The 16,871-nt window shown below is 44.5% G+C and overlaps 1 protein-coding gene across 2 annotated transcripts in view; it reads right to left on the bottom strand.

Annotated features, from left to right (window-relative positions):
* Positions 1 to 16,871, bottom strand: part of LOC113582219 (F-box/WD repeat-containing protein 7) — a 66,453-nt gene extending 49,582 nt beyond the window's left edge. Inside the window, exon 1 of one of the 2 annotated variants that reach the window (XM_027017879.2) lies at positions 16,441 to 16,871. In XM_027017879.2, the coding sequence (XP_026873680.2) occupies positions 16,441 to 16,665 (225 nt within the window). In that variant the 5' untranslated portion in view covers positions 16,666 to 16,871. Of the gene's footprint in view, positions 1 to 15,117; positions 15,178 to 16,440 lie in introns of those variants that run through there. The other variant, XM_035530339.1, reaches the window with a different exon arrangement.

Below are 16,871 nucleotides of genomic sequence, written 5' to 3'. Positions count from 1 at the left end.
CGTGTCGGACATGCCGCTGTTTTGGCTTGGGGCACGGAACACACTATGCAGGGGTATGAGGGTAAAGGAAGGGGGGGGGGGGGGTCCAGAATACAGTGCCCCTACTGTGCCACCGCAAAGTAAAGAGCAGTGAAGTTCATTCATTTGATCGCTGTATGAGCTTGAATGAGTAACGCGTAGCCTCAGGTTATTGCAACACTTCAGCCACCGTGACTCTGCACAAAACCACCATGCCAGCGCAACTATGGCAGACTTGCTCCTGAGCCAAGCCTGGACACCCCGTCACTAAGTGTGACCAAAGATAATGCGCCATCATACTATCTGTCTGGAGATCTTGCCTACGGCTCGTTTGGCGTTCGGCTAGCTGGGTGAATTGATAAGACTTTCAATTTGGCCGAGATTATATTAGATGGATGGAGGCAGATTAATAGCACTTAGAGCCTGGCTGCTGATGGAGAAGGGAATAGGCACCCAGGGCTCAGTTACACAGTGCTCAGGTGAGTACTGAAACACTGGACTACATGAATAGAAAAATGATATTAATCCAGTAATTAAAGCATTCATGTCAGTTTAACAGACATTCGTCAGCATTTGACTAAATTAGAAGATGCTTCCCTACACCTAAATATATGAAGAGGCCAAAAAAAAAACCAAACTAAAAAACAATGAACACTATTTAATATTCAAAGCACAGTACCTTATAGCCAAGAACTCAAGAGAACAGAGTACGCTACTATTACATGATGATAGCATAATATATGCACAGACAATACTGCCCCTGGGGTTAGGAAAGGGTAGCATTCCTAAACTGTTGACATGGCTCAGAAGACATAAATAACTAAGTAAATAAATAAATAAATAAATAACCCCACAAAAAAGAAAACATACAAGTATGAGATATTTCAGCCACAATGTGCAACAGCAACACATTTCCAACACATACACCATCTTAGACAGACCCCTGAAGCATAGGGGTACATCTCTGTCTCGGGCCTTTCCTAAGCAAATCACAGAAAGCCCCTCTCTGTGTTTAAATAATCTCACACACACACACACACACACACACACACACACATACATACACAAAAGCGTATTAAAGGTAACTGCAAATCGAGACTGAGTATAAATGGGATGGGAGAGTGGAATTATTCCAGGTGCTCAGAAAAGCTTCGAAAAGCTTAGATAAACTAATGGGTGTGTGCTCAGTGGCTCGCCTGCAGTCCGTATGTCAGATGTGAGGGCACACTGCCACCTACTGTTTGTATATGGCAAGTGTACATCATTAAATATAGCCTGCCGCGATGAATATTTACAGATGCCAAATGGAAAATATCTGACAGATAACCCTGGGGCAGAAAATAGGAAATCATACAGAACATGTAATTGGTTTTTATAAGATGATCACTCAGGAATAGAGGGAGACTGATAAGAGAGATTGTTCTTACCTGTATCAGCCAGATCCAGCCACAACAGGAGAGATTGCATGAAAAAGAAGAAAAAGGCAATAAGAACTTTGAGCATAAAGTTAACCTCAATTCAGGAAACAGACTGAGACACACAGAATTACAATACATTTGTTTTTTAAAATTGTAAAAAATATCTAGTATTGAAAGTGTTTTAAAGAAAAAATATATATTAAAGTCTGATGTAAGAATTAATACTGGAATTGGGTGTGAGACTGTTGAGTCATTGGAGTCCTGACTAACAACATAATGGGAGCAGGTAGGATAGACAGGTATGCTCAGACAAAAGAGAGAAGGCGAGAGAGAGAGAGAGAGAGAGAGAGAGAGAGAGAGAGAGAGAGAAGGCGAGAGAGAGAGAGAGAGAGAGAGAGAGAGAGAGTTTGCTGTGAGCATTCGAAAGAGTCTGTGCTTACATGCATGTGACTGTGTGCACATGTGAGAGTTTTAGAATAAGGGTGGCTCTGTGTATGTTATGAGCAACAGACTGCTTGTGTGTTTGTATTTGTGTGTGTGTGTTTCATCTCCGTGAAACATGCAAAGAGATGCCCTACTCAAGCATGTTCACTAGAGGAAACCATGAAAGGAGCTTAATTAGCAAACCAAAACAGAGGCAAGAGGATTCTGGCGTGCGTTACTCATACTGAGTGGGAGACACTTTTGTGTGCGCGCACATTTATGCATGTATAAACGTGCAATCTTTTTTTTTTTTTACCAAGTAAAACCTGAAAACATTTTGCTACGATTTGTAATTTATAGGCAGGTAGCAAATTGTAGCTGATGGCCAAAAAAAAAAAAAAAAAAAAGAAAAAGATGCATCCCTAAAGGAAGGCATGAGACAAGAGACGAGACATGGTTTTTCCCAGCACAATTCGGCGCCAAGGCGATAAGGAAGGGTGACGTAGCTCTGTCTGTCTACGTGTAATGGGTCAAAGAGCCCTGGCTCAGGCTCAGAAACGTGGGTGTCCAGCAAGCATAAAACCACACGGATCACAGCAGAGCCTCGGCAGACGGGGCCCAAAGGTGTGGGGTAGCTAGGCACCAAGGTGGACCACCGCCTTAAACCTTAGCTCCACAGATCGTGCGGCAAATGTCTACACGCCACACTCTGTCCTGCTCCTCCACCCATCAGAGGAGAACCAAACTTCACTCAAAAGAAGGAGGGATGACAAAACAAAAACAAAACACAAAAACGAGAGGAGGTGGAGACGAACCAAATTTGCTTCCCAAAAAACAAAACGAAACAACAACAACAGCCTGTTGGATCCAGTCAGACCATCTCCTGAAACCATCTCCAGTGCTAGGATCAATAGCACAGCATTCAGCATTCCTGCTAGGAGTTCTGCCAAAGTGGGGATGGGGTGGCTGCACTGACATGAGAAAGAACCATCAGGATCTGCCTACCAGCTCTCTGCTGATAACGCACATCAGCGCAAGTCGTGGTTTCTGCACAGTCTGCAGCAGCTTTATAAATCTATCCTATCCTGAGGCAGTGTGGGGAGAGAGGTGTGAGGGTCATTTGACAAATGGCGAGTGCTAATGACATAAAACACCAAATTAGTCTGTTTCACAAGACCATGTCCGGTTAGCGAACTCTGAGAGCAAACAGAGATGAACCTGTCAAACTTAACAGAATGCAGGATTGTCAAAAAACAAAACAAAAACAAAAGAAAACTGCCTGATGCATAAACATACCAAGAGTAAACACCTTTTTATGTCTCACAACCCTTTATAAGTCCTCCTATTCAGCCAGTTTCAATTTTGATATAAATGACCCTAAGGGGAGTCAAGACTCTAAGGAAACTTTGAAGTGCCTCTCTCAAAATCTGACAAACAAGCTCCGGTCCCTTGAGTTCAACATTCACAGCTTAATTTAGGCTTGCACTGCACAGCAAAGATCCCTGGTATGCATTCTTAGTAGCGCCGTGTACACTGAAATCCTATGAGTGCAATATAACAAGCAAGCGCACTGATCATTCAAGCATTAGACCCAGAAGCCTCTGATATGTGGACAGCCAGACCAGACCATGTCCTTACAGTGACTTAAAATTTCAACACACTTTGTTTTTGAAAGATGCCCTTGTAGCATTCTCTTAGTTCGAGCAGTACAAAACGAAAAGATCCATGCATCAAGTAGCCTGATTTTTACTAGTAGTCAGACTGTCTCATCTGATTTTTACTTTAAAGGAGTCAGACTCTCTCATACAACTGTTAATTGATGGTAAAGGTGTATACACTGACACTAATGCTAATAAGTGGGCTTAAAAAACAGGAACTTTGGTCACTACGGCAACTTCAAAACCACTCTTCATTGTTATATAATGATGGAAACAGGATTCTGACCATCATAACATAAAACAAAACTTAGCTGTTTATAGCCTTTTTCTCTGGGCTTCACCAGTTTGAACCAAATTACTTTCTTGGCCTAAAACAACTAAACCAGCACATATATGCATCTTCAGTAACAGGACAGTCTTAGAAAAGTGTGAATTATTTATTGTATTATGCAGTGTGAAAATGTATATGTACACACATCTTATTTTGTCATATCTTTCAGCCTAAGTAGAGAGCATAACAGCTTCCATGCAGAGAAACAAGCAGAGAGAACCAAGCTCAGAGAAATCCAAGATTTAGAGCACTGTTGGTCTGGTGATTACTGTCTCACAGAGTCAGCCAATAAACCCCATCGACTGGGCATGAGAGGGGAGAGCAGTCCATATCCGACTCTCTGTAAATCAAAAACACACACAGGCAAAAGCTGTGGACACACCAGTTCAGCATTGCACAACATCCCACCAACATTCCCCAGTGAACAAAAATGCTTTGTGTGAGGTATTAATCATTTGCACGTGTACGATCATTTGCATAGGTGCCCTCTTTTTGCTCAAGAAAGAACAAAAATTACCAACGTACTAATTGGAACACTGCAACAAAAGTCTGTACAGGTTTGTACAATACAATACAACTCACTACCAAGTACAAGAGAGTGGCGTGTTAAGGGCACACTGTCAAGGAAACATCTGCGCTACTGCTATTGTTTCTCTAGCTAAGCTAACTGTGATGTCTACGTACAATAAGAAATGATGAAACGGTATTTCTCAGTAGTAAATGGTACCTCGACTAGCCAACATCTTGGTGTGCCACACACCAAAGTCAAGAGAACCAATCTAAACGTTGAGGAGTCATCTCAGCGTCTAAAGTTTCATTGCGTATGGCTAGTGCTAAAGAAGATTTATGATCCAATAATAAAACAAGTCTTTAAATGTACTCCTCTACATGCTACAAAATTTACTTAAATGAGTAAGCGTACTGCCCTGTTTATTGGTATTTGCCAGAGAATGCCAGGCCGATGTGCTCTGACAGTTAGCCAAACACTGTGCCGTTCCCATCAGATAATGCAGTGCAGACTTTGGTGATCTCACACTTGGGTGAGCAGCCATTGTTCCTAAAAGCAGCCCATGACGGCAATGATACAGCTGGAATCACCTCACCTCTCACAATGGAACGATCCAAACAGAACCGACCCTGGCAGAAACGCGGAGGTGTAATTTAAATGCACGGATTCTGTTTATAAGAAAGAAAAAAAAAAGACATTATCGGAAACTTTTTTTATTACCAACTCTGTCAGCGCAAATAAAACTCAATCCCATTTAGTTAATAAGAAGCCTACGTTCCTTCAGAGAGATATACCAAAATGGGAAAAAGCCACTGAACGAGTGCATCCAGTCAGTTTGGTGCTGAAGATCTGCCTAGAGTTACACAATTCAAGTTAGAGAGTTGGACAGAATACAATTCTTGTCTACACCTGGATTCTTAGAACACTCCAGGGAAGCACTACTGACCTATATTCAGACCTTCCCTTCACCAGTTCAAACTGCAGTCAGCATTTTAAGTGAGTCATGCACAACCATGTTCCCACTCTGAAAGAACCTCCATGTGGCCTGGACCACCTTCATATGTCCTCGCAGAAGGGGTAAAAGTTAAAAGAGGACAGAAAATGGCCACCTAAGTGGACACTTGACTTCAGTCAGCAGTGAGGGACACTGAACCATTTAAGAGAGTAGATGAAAGAAGTGAATCATGTCTGTGCTTAGTGAAGGAGTATGGGCACTGTTCAGGAGCTATTAAACTGAGGGGAGTGGGAGAGGAAACAAAGAAGCCTTTAAGTTCATGAATCTCACTTCACTTTTGAAAACACCCCCACTTCCTTGAGAAGTAGTGGAATATCCACATGTGCCTTTCAGACAAACTCCTGCCAACGTGACTCTACAACCACAGCTGATCTCCATTACGCATCTCTCCTCGCGTGCCCAGCTGCATCGCTTGATCCGAGACAACCCCCTGAACACGCACGCAATAAACTGTCCCGTTTCTCTCTCGTTCATGAATCAGAAGCAAGGAAAGATGGGATGTAAATAGTGGTATAAGTGATGCTCATCTTTTCTAGGAGCAGCACGACTAGCTCATCATAAAAATAAATCATCTTCCTGTCCCATAACCGAATTTGGGGCTCCTTCTAAAAACAACAAATGGTGGTGGTGTAAAATACGCTAATCTGTCCAAGTAGAGAATTTTCACAACATGGACCATGCTCAGACAGGGCTGGGACAAACCCCTCATGCGTCTGCCGTTTAGAGCTGTCAAATGGACAGCAGGCAGGAACCACTGCCTTAGTAAGGGCTGGAGCTGGCTAATAATATCATGCTGAGTCACTGGTGTATGTTAGCATGGGCGAGTCCACATGCGAAACGCCAACCCATCTACTCGGCACCTTAATATAGTGGACACAAACTCTGCTGGGATGAAAATAGAGCCAGAAGACATAGGACGATCTCCAACACAAACCAACATGCTCACAGACGACAAAAAAAAGAAAAGAAAAAAAAAAAGCAAAGACCAACAGACATTAATTTCCTGGAATCATTACGCCCCTCAGAATCCACCACAGAGTTCTCCGGTTCAGTCAAGACGATCTTGGCTTGGTGTATAACTTCAGGCAAGGGCAGATGAAGGCTGCTGTTGCACACTTGCGTCTTCTAAACAGCTTTTATAAATAGGCGTGTAGGATGCCGATGGTCCACCTTCCCACATGGTCAGTAGTCCTGATCCATCTGGCAGGCAAAATCTGCGAACCCCCAGCTCCCCCAACATACTCACGCACCCCCTCAAATGCCAAGCTAAGACACCCACCTAACATGGGATAGCCAACATGCTCAAACAGAAGGACCAACACTTTGGTCCAGAACCGCTTCTTGAAATTTCCAAAATAAAAACCACTTGAAAAACAGATACCATCTGATGTTATTTGTAGACTTTTTGGTCTTATGCGTGTAAAACAAATTTATGCATCATGTTGAAACTAGCGCCATTTCTGTAAAGGCAAGCACAGCTGCTCCAAGGTCAAGAGGTGCAAATGAAGAGATCTGCTTTACTTTCACTGACACTCATCAGAGCGCACCACAATGACGGCAGACATCGCAGTGTTTACGAGTGCGAAAGTGCGCGCACACACACACACACACACACACACACACGTCCCTTAGATAATAGAGATCACGTACACCTGTGCACACAGACACACAGCCTTGTCCTTGCCTGTGCCATGAACCCCGTGAACACTGCGGGGGGGGATGAAGCAGAAGTTAATTTGCACAGAGAGCCCCAGGTGCAGGAAAGAGCTACTACACACTGCAAGGCACCATGCACACATATGAACACTCAGGAGAACAACATCTAGGAGGAGCTTTGGTTTCCTCTCTCAACTGTGTCCATCTAAGTGCTGAGCAGCACTCCCTGTAACACCACTTAATCTACACAGACCAGAGCACGCGATGGTCTATTTATCACACAGCAGCACCTTGGTTCAATAGGCTGCTGGACATAAAACGCCAGATACGGATGTGCCAACAGTGTGTGTGTGTGTGTGTGTGTGTGTGTGTGTGTGTGTGTGTGTGTGTGTGTGTGTGTATATATACACCTCATGAACAGACCATATCACTCATGAAGAGAAAACATACACACGCACGAACGCCCGCCCATCCAGAGCACTGGTAGAGCAAGAACAGGAAAAAAGACTATGAGGACGCTATCGATCTGTTGACACAAATCAGTAATAGGCAATAAACTGTGAACCCCCCCTAAACTCCAGCTGTGGAGCTTTTCCAAATAATGCGTCTGATGCACACGCTCCACGGGCAAAAGGATATCAAGCTTTCTAATGTTCTCATAGCAAACTAGAGCCATTTGTAGCTAAACAGCAAGTTCATATTCATAATCTCTGCCATCCTTCATTATGTAAAGTTGCATGCGAAACAAACTGGAACGCAACCAGACCAGGACGTAGTGCTGTATTACGTCAGAAAGGCATGCTCATTGTTAGGAGTGGCCAAACACCAACAAGGACAGAGGCCATGAAGGAAAATCATTAAGAGAAGGAAGATGAGACCCAGCTGCAGAGATATGTAGGATTATGAAGTTGCCTGACATTGGAACATGTCATGTTTTTCTGGCCAGTTGGCTTGCTTGTAACCTCACAATGACCCGCCATACACGCATAGGACGGCAGATATAATATTGGGCCCTTCGACAACAAACAGGGGCCCTGTGTGGAAACTAAAGTTCACTTTCAATGAATTTTTGTCCCCAAAAAGACAAAGACAATCTCTTCCTGCAAATAAGAGATTCGTTTTAAAGATGGAGGAGTGGGACCAACTACAGGACAAATCTCAGAAGGGTATGACAGACTCGCATTTAAACACAAAAGCCAAACTGAACATTGAGCCGGTACTGTAAAACTTTTGCATTCTATGTCTGCGAGCAAGATCTTGCATTTGAACTACCCAGCTGTAGAGACTCTTTGGTGAACACAGCTATGCCTGGCCACACAAAGAATCAATGTTTTACGCACAGAGTAAATATACCAAGCAGACAGTCGAAAATATGACATTTGAGGTAGCTCTGGGCCATTCCCTTCTAACCACCTAATCAGACACCAGGTGATCAGAGGAAAGCAAACGGAAAGGGGGTGGGGGGTGACGTCCTAGACAAGCAAGCAAGAACCGCAACAGAGGGAACAGAGACGGACATGGCGTTTCGTGGCTAGCGATCCCAAACGGCTCAGCGAGAAGCCAGGCTTCTCACGGAACGGAACATGGGCCACAGGTCGCATTGAACGGACGAGCACGCAAACGAGAGAAAAATCAATTGGATAAGAAAATCAAGTGGCAACCGGCTGTGCAGCTAAGACGAGCACCGACGCCCGTGATCAATGCAGAAGATTGATCGATCTGTGCGGCGCTGTGATTTAACAGGACAAACGACGAAGGATTCTGCATGGGGCCCAACGCAAGCACCAGTTATGTGGTAACAAGCCTTTGATAAATAAATAGTTCCAGTCATTGTTAACAGAGCAGAGTGAAATTTAGCAGTTTAAATCGGCTGCAGTCCTGGAGAGACTCGCAACAAATCCACAAGCTGCTGCGGAGATTCAGAGCTCGCACGGCTGCAGATAAAGCACACAGCGAAGGCCTTTGCAGGCAACACAGGAGGCCCGCCATCCAACACAGCAAGCTCCGCTTGTAGTCCTGCGAATAAAAGGGGGGGGGGACGTTTAGTTCACGCTCGGCGCGTGACAAAAAAAAAGGAAGAAGAAAAAATCCCATTTAGACCAGTTAGGCTCATATGTACCAAGAGGTGAGACTCAAAGAGCATGTGCAAGCCTCAGGGGGGATGCTATAGGCAGATGAGAGGCAGTGTGCTGCTAAAGTTTCACCAGCGCTATGAGCTGCTACTGTCCTATCTGAACCAATTACTTCTGCTCATTCTGCCATGCAGCACCGCCCACCCTTAATCCATTTGATGCTGGATCCGCATTTCATTCGTCTAATGTGCCTTACTGCTTTGCTGTGTTACTATAACAATAAGCAGCAACTAAAACAACAAAAAGAATGCGTTGAAAAATGGTACTTTCAGAATTTGCTGTGTCATTCTTTAATGCCACGCTCCCTGTCGATGAAAAAGCAGGGGTATTTTGAGCCCAGCTCGATCGTCTTCGGTTACTCCCGCTGGTGTGGAGACGCTGAGAGGCTGAGAGACACATTCCTGCGAGAGGAGAAAGCCTCTCGCCCACACTGGCAGGCCCACCTAAAATGTCAGCGCCTCCTGGCAGTCTCACAGCAGGTGGTCTTCCAATCCCAGTGCTGGTAGCATCTGCTCATTTGCACTGAGCATTCTTGCTGTTTCCTATACTAATGGTTTAGAACAGGGGCTGGTGGTGTTTAAACCCCAAAACAGGAGTAAAAGGGCAGCTAGTGTCCACAGCGCTGCAAATTATTTCATTGATTCTAGGCAAGCTATGAACATTCACCCATAGGGCCCGCACAGAATGCTCAGTATCGACGTCACACTTTGTCCCAAGCTTGAGTAGCATTTGGATGAGATTCTGTTCTGGCTTCTAAGGTCAGCTATGCTGTTAGCATGGTAATGGAAGCACATGGAATGGGCTCTTCGCGCCGCACTTGATTATTTACAGTGCATCATGAGGTGAAGGTTTCAAATCGCCTTCATCTCTATTCACGTCACAGCATTTGTGTTTGGTCTATGATCTGGGCTCTCAAATCTACGCGTTGCTTAATTTGCATCGTACTCGTCTCCAAAGGAAGGGGACGGCTTAACACAAATTAGCCACATCAAGGCATTTTGAGCGTTTTCATATAGAGGCAGAAGCCTGAGCATGTGCTCCGGGTGCCACTCTCCCTTGCCCTGGAATAGGCTTGCTCAGAATAGATTTGGGCAGATGCCTTAGTGCTGCGTTATTTGGAGCCCAAGGGCAATGGAATCCCATCGCCTCGCTCCCGGGATATGGAGAGACTCTCGCGACAGGAACACGAGCGATGGAACAACACATCAGCAGTCATTCAAAGAGTTCAAATAGGCACAGACAACAAGGTGAGCCAAGGGCACCAAAGGTCAAGCAAAAACAGGCATATCTGGGCCAGCCATGTAAAACACACTCCGGCAAACAGGATTAGGGCTGTGCTCGGTGGGTCTCTCGCAGCAGCTGTGCATTTACTGTTAGGCCTACTTCAAGGCTGACTCTGATGGCAGCCATAGGAATGTGAATTAACAGAAGATAATAATGGCTGCTATGTTTATCTGGCATTATACCACACAAATCTTTTGTCCACCTCCCGCCCATCCTAGACAATCTCACAGCCTCACTTTTACATCATTGGAAGCATTCACTTACAATAGATGTGCGTACGCAAATCTAAATGTGTGTGCTCCTCAAGACGGCGCAGTGACTTTCAAGATCACAAGCTCTCAGATGCAAGCACAGAACAGCCAAGGTGGTACTGAAATGTGCATTATAAATATAGATACTACTGATTATTATTATATTTTTTTTTTTTTTTTAAACAATGGGTGAGGTTCTGTTCAACGTCATGACCCTTAGGAAAGACGGACCCAGGTGCGAAGTCTAAACTCCAAGTCAATGATGCAGTAAGACTAGAGACGTTGTTCCAGTGAAGGCAGAGAGGAAGCCGAGGGGGAACTATCAACTGAAGCCAGGAAGGGCACTCCGAGCCTGCTGGGGAAGGGGATACGGACACTGCTCTAACAGCAGTCTGCTTGACCCTACACACTGAGGGAATGTTTTACAAGCAGAACCCCGCTGAGAACGTGCCGTGTTCCCCCTTCCCGCTCCGGAAGGGGCATGGGTTTACAGCTTTGTTCAGGAAAAGGCGCTTACCAAAAGACCGAATTAATCAGAAACGTAAATACATGTCAGAATACATGTCAAATGTCAGAAATATCCTCAAATTACCCAACCGATATGTGGTAGCACGTTAGCATGATGTTTAAAAACAGTTTAATTTCTGTTTAAAAGGTTAAAACATGCAAATGGCTACAAGTGACACTAGGCATTCAAAGCTTCTGCTACCTTTCAGTCAATTGCATCAATGTGCATTACTTCAGCCGTCTCCTTCCAGAGGTTCGTGAAATCTTTCACAACTACCTCTGCCATTTTGCTGCACGATGAGGATGATACCACCAAACAGCTGTTCAAGATAGCACCAGTGACCGTGTGGCGCTCTCTGCAAAATCAAGGCGATAGCACCTTGAACCATTAGACGGTTCATGGATCAGTCATATCTTTCGATCCGTTTATCTATATGAGATTATTCGAGTGAGATTATTCTGAACAAGTGCCTATATCTTCAGTCCAATTCTACTTTATCACTATGACCAGAAGCTTAAAAATGAGGGGGGAACAGAAATTGTATGAACTAGATATACTGCACTGTAAATGTAAAAGCTACAAAGCAAACACATATCTATTTGAGAAAAGGAATAGATGTGGTAATTGTACAGCCCTTGATGCAAAACACTCAATAAAGTAAGCACATTTTAAGCATGTGGTGTTAGAGGGGTTTTAATCTGAAAGAGGCACACTACAGAAGCAGCAGTTCACCTCTTGCTTCCAAGAAGGGCCAACACCAGCCCCAACACGTAGCTGGCCCCACTCTGCCACACAAATATGCGCACACAGGCCATCCTGAGTGAGAGCAACGCACAGACCTCCCTACTGTTTAGAAGTATCGTTTATTACTAAAATCTAAAATGCTGGACGTCACTCAACAAGCCTGGTCATCTGCTTCAGGGAATCCCTGCTTCTTAGCGATAAGGAGATAAAAAGATAAACCAGTGACAGTCAAAGCTGCATATGGCCCTGGCTTGTAACCGTGGACATGGCATATCTGAGATGGGCAGGACCAGATCACTTTACCACAACGGTATGGCAAGGCAGGGTGGGAGAGGAAACCAATACGCACTCCACAGCACCGTCCAGCCTCCTGTCCATTCCTGATGGCCACTCTCACCAACAGCTGGATTTTTACACTCATGGGAAATGTGGAGGTGGATTTTTTTAAATTGTTTGTTTTGTTTTCTTTTTCCTGGTTGCATTCTAATTAGAAACCTAACCCAGGTGGCAGCTATTTTAACTAAAGAGGTTGCTTAGGTAAGATTCCTGTGTAGCCAAGTGTGAGACATGAAAGCTCAAGTGGCATCTTGAATCTTAAGCAAGGAAGGCATTTATTAGTCAACTAATTGACTTCCAATGGAATCAGCTGAGAGGAAACAATGAATATTTCACGGGTTGTTTGAGCATCTTCAGAAAGCTCTGAATTCATTTGCAATTTTGTATAAACAGCAAACAGCAAGGGAGCATCTCCTTTAAGCTTCGTGGATTCTGTGGAATGAACTTGTGGAGTGGCAGCTCCGGGGATCTCACATCTACTAGCCCACGGAGGCCAGGAGAAATTCAAGCTATTCCATTCAGCAGAGCCAGCTGCTGCCTCTGAAGTCAGTCAGCACTTTCATGGCGGTCTGCAAGGAAGCACCAACTCAGCAGCTGCGTCTCCAGCACGAGCCGGTTAGACGGCTGGTGTTCGGCGCGAAAGAGAGACCGCAGAAAGATGCGGCTGCAGCAAGAGTGTGAGCTATATTTCCTAAACTATGGCCCCTCCTATCCCACTTTGATAAATCCAAGCAAATGACAGACTTTTTGTTGTTTTTATTTATTTATTTATTTTAGATGCACCAGTTTATGAACAAATATATAGGATTAGAGAGGGGTGGGACTTTTCCTTTCCAGGTTTTAACCCCCAGAGCAAATGGTAGATATTTGTGAACGAGAAACGCATCCATTGGTGTATCCTGCACTGAGACAGCTTTCTCTCCATGTCACAATAATCATGCGTCTTGTGTCTAATGGATCCATTCAGATTCACAGTGTACTATTATCTCGCAAATGTCTGCCCTATGACAAAAATGCAAATGTCAATCAAAGCATACCTTGCACTGAGGGTCACAATTATTTACCAGCTAAGGTGAACAGACAACACTGTTGTGGGCTCCACTGGAAAGCTCACATCGACCACTTTATTAAGACAAGAAAACGGTTTGTACAAGAGCTCACATGCTAAAGTTATCCAAGTATCCTTTCATTTCAAGTGTAGCCTTAAGGGTCATAAGCGTCACCCTGCAATATTTTTAGAATACAACCTTGCAAGAAAGCAGCAAAGAAATAACCGCAGGGAAAGGGGTACTTGTGGCAAGAGAAGGAGCAGAGAAAGTCATGTGAGTATGCAGTACAGCACTTTTACGGTTTAGACACCTTCAGTTGTATTACACAGGTTAGGATGTGAGTGAAACATGAAACTAGCCCACGCACTCTCACAGTGGATGGCCAAGATTGTCAACATGCATTAAATCTTTCTGGCAAAGGCAAGAAAAACCTTCTGCTGATGGGCTTGTACGAAGATCTGAACAGCCTTAATCTCAAACAAGTGTTTTCTGTGAACTCTCTAGGCCCACAGTCTTCATAGCTAGATTAAGAATTCAGGACTATAACACAATGAACATGCACGGGAAGTTTTAGCAGACACGGTGTGCGCAAGTACACATACATGTATAGTATATAAGAGAACTCAGGGTGTCGGGTATAAAAGTAATGCCTAGGAAATCTGATCTCTCGAGCCTGTCTCAAGTCTCCTCCGTAGTGCTTGGCCTCCGGACTTGCAGGCAGGGCATAAACAGCACCAATCAGCTGGATACTTCTGCGCCCACAGTGCTCTGTACGCTTTCCTCTCTGGGCCATCTGCTGCACGCTCCCTGCTCACCCATCTGTCTCGCACATCCTCCATCACGTCACCTTGCAGACACGACCTTAACACCATTTCCAAACAGAGTTGCTTTCGTTATTGACCCCGTTCATGGCTGGAGCCACATTTCAGCAGGAAGTGCAAAGGGTAATGGATTTCTCCCAAACATGCTCTGTTCTTATGGCGCAAAGGCAAAAGAGCGAACCGTTGCCCTAAATGGGAGCACAAACGTCTTTGTAGATGTGCCCATAGAGGGAAATAACTACAGAGAGGTATCTTAATTCAGCTACGACATAGGCACGCGTTTTATTTCTCTCTGATCCAAGGCCTGTGGCTTTGCCACTTGTTGTGGTAGTGTCTTCTGAAACTATATAAAGCTCTTTAATGAGTCCCAAAGCACAGGAACGATTTCCCAAAATGGCAAACGATTTCGGTAGGTAGCCCCTTGCCCAGGAACCACATGTCTGAGCATGGAAACGTTTCCGTATGTTAACCAACGCCCTTATTTTCCACGAAGATGAACAGCTTAATTTAGGGCCTGCTTACAAACACGGTGCGTGCAGGCCAGTTGTTGAGGTGTAGCATTGCAACATGCGGCCAGCCAACTCTTACCATAGCGCAGACCGGCCCCTATTTGACCACGCCCATTCCGGCACTTCTTTGACCTCTTTGACCTCTTTGACCGGTTCTGAACTGATCACTCAGGAAAAGTGCAGATAGAGCTCTTTCAGACACCCTGAAACGGGCGTCAGCTGCTTTTCTGCAAAGATCAATATGTTTCGCTTTGCCCTGTTTGTGGCGAAGGGCCTAAAAATAGAAGACTGGCTGCAGGGCTTTTTACAGCCACCCGTTAGGGTCGTAGGAGCCACTGAAGGAGAAGCTGGGCACATGATAAACGAGCACAAATTACCCATCATCCACTCTAGAACAAGTCCTACCTAAGGCCACACTGCATTAGGTGGCCATGTGGTTCAGAGCCATTTCCCTACCTGTGTATCCGTCCCATGTCTAAACCCCATTAGAGTGGACGGTTTCAGCCTACACGCCGATGTGTGACATAAGCGACCTGTCCGGGGTGGACTTCACCAGTCCTGTTGAAATGACAGCGACGCAGTACAGGGTGACAGTTTAAAACACGGGAGAGACTAGCAGTGCTATATTCAGGCTGCTGCCAGTGCTGCACCAACTGCTGTCATTGTTCATTTCAGACTGACAGACACGAAGACCGAATAAGGAAGCGTGAATCATATCTCTAGAGTTTTATACATCTAAAATACAAGTAGATATTTTAGATTTTAAATATATTAGCAATCTATGTGCTGTAGTTCATCAAAGAAAAATAAAGCTAAAATTACTTAAGCCGCAGTAATACTTGTGCTAATAAGCTGCAGTAATATTTTTTCTAGAATAAATATGAATATTTCAAATATAGTTACATTTTATCAACTCTACACCAAATACAAGAAATAATAAATATATAAAATAAACTATACACTGGTGACAAATTAGGACAGGGCTAAATCATTAATATTTAATGTAAAAACTACCAATGATATAATGTAACATTTTGGCCTGAATTACTTACTCAACAGAATTCAGAGAATAGATACAGCAAATTCCTGATAAAGATTTCAGCTTGTCCGAGCAGGATTCTGAGCATTACGAACCAGGGCCATCAGATCTCAGATAATTAGGAAGTTGGGTTTCATTTTCAAGGATAGCACATTGCTATAGTTTTTATTGTGTCTTATCCTTTACTTGTCTTAAGCTCCTTATGCCTATATATTTATTTTTATTATTTTTCTATTTAAATTTATATTTGAACTTTCTCTCTTCTCAACCATCTTCCATACTTTTTATTTGTTAACATTTTTTTTATTATTTTTTTAAAATGGTCTTGTGTATGAAATGATGTGCTGCATAAACTTCCTTAGCCTTTTTCCCTTGGAACCATATGTGCAACATCCAATTTACAATTTGCCTGTGTTCTGGCCTGAGTATTGATCTTCATAGCAAAAATCAAACATAACTACATCACTTAAGTGGGACAGCCTGTTAGTTATGAAACAGGGACCGGAGCAAATCACCCCAATGCTGCAAGGTAGATGCAGCACACATGCAGAACTTCAGGCAAGTGAACACAGTTAAATGTTCCTGCTTTTGGATTATCCACAAAGCTCGACTTAGCATCAGTTCCACACAGAGATGGCGACTGCCATTCGCTCTGCACTGAAGAAACAAAATGGCCATCACTCTTAACCATGAAACACAAACACACACACACACACACACACACACACACACAAACTCACCCGCCTGCGGCAGAAGGGCAGGCCCTGGGCGATGATGTTAATACTGAAGATCTTCAGTACTTTCTGTGGGTGCAGTGGCTCCTTGGCCACTTGTTCCGGCTCGGCCATCTCGAGCGCCTGGCTCTGTAGGAGAGCCCCGGGTTCTTTCTCTTTGCCAGAGCCCTTGGGCATCTTCCGTCGAGGGCTGGCCGACGAGAAGCGAGGGATGGGGCAATGTCGCAGCATCGCCAGGCCGGGCTTTAGCTGCTCATATCTCGCTCTCACAGGCGGAACGTTGGCTGGTGGTTTGGCAGACAACGACAACAACAACAACAACTGCAACTAAAACTAGCAGGTACGGTTCCGGAACCTTGTCAGAGCGGGTGTGGTGCAGAGCTGCGCGCTGCTTTGCGGGGCAACAACGTGCTCCTTCCCCAGACTCTCGCCCCCTT

Source organism: Electrophorus electricus, chromosome 9 (genome assembly GCF_013358815.1).
Source record: "Electrophorus electricus isolate fEleEle1 chromosome 9, fEleEle1.pri, whole genome shotgun sequence".
In the NCBI taxonomy this organism is placed as follows: Eukaryota; Metazoa; Chordata; class Actinopteri; order Gymnotiformes; family Gymnotidae; genus Electrophorus; species Electrophorus electricus.
The sequence above is the reverse complement of the archived record's forward strand: the minus strand, read 5'-3'. Positions and strand labels throughout refer to the sequence as shown.